This window comes from Microcebus murinus, chromosome 19 (genome assembly GCF_040939455.1).
Source record: "Microcebus murinus isolate Inina chromosome 19, M.murinus_Inina_mat1.0, whole genome shotgun sequence".
NCBI classification, from domain to species: Eukaryota; Metazoa; Chordata; class Mammalia; order Primates; family Cheirogaleidae; genus Microcebus; species Microcebus murinus.
Window position 1 is genome coordinate 37,927,461 of NC_134122.1, and position 4,435 is coordinate 37,931,895.

Genomic DNA, 4,435 nt, shown 5'->3' on the forward strand with positions numbered 1-4,435 from the left:
ATCCTAGAATTGTAACTACTGGGTCAAAGGTATTTTGTGCAGTTGTAATTTTAACAGATACTGGCATACTGCCTTGCATGGGTACATCATATTTTCATATATATTAACTTGGATATAGAACTTTAGAATAGAATAGATCTAGGTAACCTACTCTGTTCCACAGATGAGTCAACTGGCACCAGTAGAGGAAAAGTGACTCACAGCTAGTGGCGGAAACAACATTAGTATTCATGCAGGTGTCTGGACTTTAAGTACTAAATTTCTTTAAAGTCCATGTTAATATTTCATCATATTGAACCTGCAGTTTGCTTACTTAATGGTAGAAATTTAATTTCTAATTTCTCATTCTTTTCGGTTTTTCTCCCCAGAATTGATCATGTGCACTGTGTAGTGACCTTTGGACAATTGTGACCGTCACAAGGTTTGCCGAGTGACCGATCACCCTTGTCTGTGAGATGCTGAACTCGGTAAAGTGACTCGAGGGGAGCAGAGTCCTGCTAGCCACTTACCAGAAATCGTTTAAACAACAAGGGCAGCAAAGTACAGCACGTGACGCCTGCAAGCTCTCCTGGAGCAGTTTTGCAAGCCGGGGCTTGATTTGCAATTTGTCTTTTAGAGTAAAGGAAGCCCGCCTCCCGGTGGCAGAGTCGTCATTGGATGGTGCGGCTGTCAATCACCAGGGGTATAACTACGGGAGGCCGGCGGCTCCTCCTTCAGGAAGGCCAGAGACACTTCGCGTGGCGTGAGTCCGGTGGCGCGAGTTGTGCCGGGGAGAGTCTCTGCGGGTAATGTTTGACTGTTACTTCCCACTAATCTGAGTAGAGACGAAAAGGCCCTCTCCTCTTTTCCCGTCCCCTCCCTGCCCGGCAGACGCGATGGCGGAAGCCTCGGCGATGGGCGCCGGCGGAGAGGCGATGGCGGCGGCGGACGGCTCCTCGGGCCCAGCGGGCTCGTCTCTGGGCCGGGGCTTCTCGAACTATCGGCCCTTCGAGCCCCAGGCGTTGGGCCTCAGCCCGAGCTGGCGGCTGACGGGCTTCTCCGGCATGAAGGGCTGAGGCTGCAAGGTCCCGCAGGAGACGCTGCTCAAACTCCTGGCGGGACTGACGCGGCCGGCCCTGCGGCCCCCGATGGGCCGGGGCCTGGTCGGAGGCCAGGAAGAGGTGGCCCAGGAAGCCTGCCTGCCAGCTGAAGCGGGCTCCAGCCCAGCCCTTCCAGCCCTGGGCATTGGGATGGACTCCTGCGTCATCCCCCTGAGGCATGGGGGCCTGTCGCTGGTGCAGACCACGGACTTCTTTTACCCCTTGGTGGAAGATCCCTACATGATGGGGCGCATAGCTTGTGCCAACGTGCTGAGTGACCTCTACGCCATGGGCATTACTGAATGCGACAACATGTTAATGTTACTCAGTGTCAGCCAGAGTATGAGTGAGGAGGAACGGGAAAAGATAACACCACTCATGATCAAAGGCTTTCGGGATGCTGCTGAGGAAGGAGGGACAGCAGTGACTGGTGGACAGACGGTGGTCAACCCTTGGATTATAGTCGGTGGAGTTGCCACTGTGGTGTGTCAGCCAAATGAATTTATAATGCCTGACAGTGCCGTTGTTGGGGATGTGCTCGTGTTAACCAAACCGTTAGGAACCCAAGTCGCTGTCAATGCCCACCAATGGCTGGATAATCCTGAAAGATGGAATAAAGTAAAGATGGTGGTCTCCAGAGAAGAGGTAGAGCTGGCCTATCAGGAAGCTATGTTCAATATGGCTACCCTAAACAGAACTGCTGCTGGATTAATGCACACATTTAATGCCCATGCAGCCACAGATATCACAGGTTTTGGCATTCTAGGACACTCTCAGAACCTTGCAAGACAACAGAGAAATGAAGTGTCCTTTGTCATTCATAATCTGCCAATTATTGCCAAGATGGCTGCCATCAGCAAGGCCAGTGGGAGGTTTGGGCTCCTTCAAGGAACCTCAGCTGAAACCTCTGGGGGATTACTGATTTGTCTGCCAAGAGAACAGGCAGCTCGCTTTTGTTCTGAAATCAAATCTTCCAAGTACGGAGAGGGTCACCAAGCATGGATTGTTGGCATTGTAGAAAAGGGAAACCGGACGGCCCGGATCATTGACAAGCCTCGAGTTATTGAGGTCCTACCTCGTGGGGCCACTGCTACTGCTTTTGCTCCTGACAATTCCAATGCCTCCTCTGAGTCCAGCTCATGAGATGAAATAGCAGAAGTTGTGTGGACCTTAGAGCCTTTGTACACAATCATGAATGATTCTCAAGAGTTGGGTTTAAGAAATTTCCAAAGAAGGCTGCCTGCATAGTGGTTCCAGCTGCCCTTTATAGGTGATTTGAATCAGCCCATCAAAAGCTGCCTCTATGTACATTCCAAGGCCAGAAGTAACACTTTGAACTTTCGGGGGATGTTTGTTCATCTCAAGTAGAAGAGAAGCAGAAAAACCTCTGTTTCCTCTTTCCAAAGTAAGATGAGGCAATTGGGGTTTGAGGGATTTTTCTTTGCACTAGGTTGATTCATTACTGCACAGGGAATGAAATTGTTTATTAAAATTACACAAAAAGTAAATTGCAGAATGAAAAATTTAGATCAGAAGCAAATGTGTTTGGACCAATACTGTTGATAAACTGTTAAGAGAGATCTTATAATACAATGTTAAATTCTTTATTAGATTTTTCTTAAGTACTGGCTCTTTCCTGCTCTGGACAAGAATTGAGCAGCTTGTCCGATGACTGGGAAAGGAGGACCTGCCACCATCTGACTTGGTCTCTGTTCATGACGTCTCTCCCTCTAAACCTCATTAAGGACTGGGAGAAGCAGAGCAAGTCCCAGAGCCCAGGCCTTGGTGGTCATTAAGATGGTAAATCTTGTGCTGATAATTCCTGGTGATTCAATCAGTAAAGAATAACTTCTAGCTAAATAAATAAAAAGGGAAATTTGTTGAAAAACTCTTCTGGCTAATGGTTGGTTCCTTGAAATTCAATGCAGTTTTATAAAATGAGCCAGTTGATACATTTAGAGTCTGGCAAAGTGGAGAGTGAGAGTGTTTAACCTGATTCTGGTGGGCCTGGGGATTTAACACCCAGATTTAGGTTTGTATCTTCCCCCTGAGATGACAGAAAAGGACTCAATGAAGGCATAAACCCCAAGGATTAGATAGTTTGGGAGGAAATAACAAAAGAAAAGTGTCAACAATTCTTGGAAGATGGAAAGGAGGTGGAAGAGAGGTAGGTAACTGACTTAGCAGAACAAAGGAATCCTTCAGAGTAGGGGGAAAAAATAGGCAAGAACATATGCTCTGGAAGTACTTAGGAAGGTGAGTGAGGGGTGGGATAAAAACAGAGATACTGATTGAAAGTTTATACATAGGGTAATTCACTTTTTTTTTTTTTTTGAGACAGAGTCTTGCTCTGTTACTCCCGGTAGAGTGCAGATTGCAGTGGCATGATCGTAGCTCACCACAACCTTGAATTCTTGGGTTCAAGTGATCCACCTCAGCCTCCCACAGTGCTAGGATTACAGGCATCTGCCACCATGTGGGGCCCATAATTAGCTTTCATAGTTCTCAAACTCCTCTCCCCATTTCACATAGGCAGGTGACTGCCTCTCACCTCTGCAGGTAAAAGGAAAGTCAGGAACACCAAGCATAGCAAAGGACAGGGAGCTTGACTCAGAAGAAAACTGAAAAATGAGACTGCCCAGCCCCCTTCCTTAATTAGTTACTAAAAACACTGGCCAAGGCCAGGCCCAGTAGCTCATACCTGTAATCCCAGCACATTAGGAGGCCAAGGCAGGAGGATTGCTTGAGGCCAGGAATTGGAGACCAGTTTAGGCAACATAATGAGACCCAATCTCTACAAAAAAATAAATTAGCCAGGCATGGTGGCACAGTCTGTAGTCCTGGCTACTGGGGAAGCTGAGTTGGGAGGATCACTTGAACCCAGGAGTTCCAGGCTGCAGTGAGCTATGATCAGGCCATTGTACTCCAGCGTGGGTGACAGAGCGAGACTCTGTCTCAAAAAACAAAACAAAAACGTTGGCCAAACTGGCACAGTGGTGTGCCTATAGTCCAAGCTACTCAAGAGGCTGAGGTGGGAGGATTGCTTGAACCTAAGAGTTCAAGAACAGAAGTTGAAGTCCATCCTGGGTGACATAGTGAGACGAGACTTTGTTTCTTTTTTTTTTTTTTTTTTTTTGAGACAGAGTCTCACTTTGTTTCCCAGGCTAGAGTGAGTGCCATGGTGTCAGCCTAGCTCACAGCAACCTCAAATTCCTGGGCTCAAGCGATCCTCCTGCCTCAGCCTCCCATGTAGCTGGACTACAGGCATGCGCCACCATGTCTGGCTAATTTTTTGTATATATTTTTAGTTGGCCAATTAATTTCTTTCTATTTATAGTAGAGATGGGGTCTCACTC

At 47.6% G+C, this 4,435-nt stretch overlaps 1 protein-coding gene across 1 annotated transcript; it reads left to right on the forward strand.

The window, feature by feature from the left end:
* Positions 1-681: 681 nt before the first annotated feature.
* Positions 682-2,967, forward strand: SEPHS2 (selenophosphate synthetase 2). The gene has a single exon (XM_012764230.3). The coding sequence runs from the start codon at positions 876-878 to the stop codon at positions 2,220-2,222; it is 1,347 nt and encodes a 448-aa protein (XP_012619684.1). The 5' UTR covers positions 682-875; the 3' UTR covers positions 2,223-2,967.
* The last annotated feature ends 1,468 nt before the right edge of the window (positions 2,968-4,435 follow it).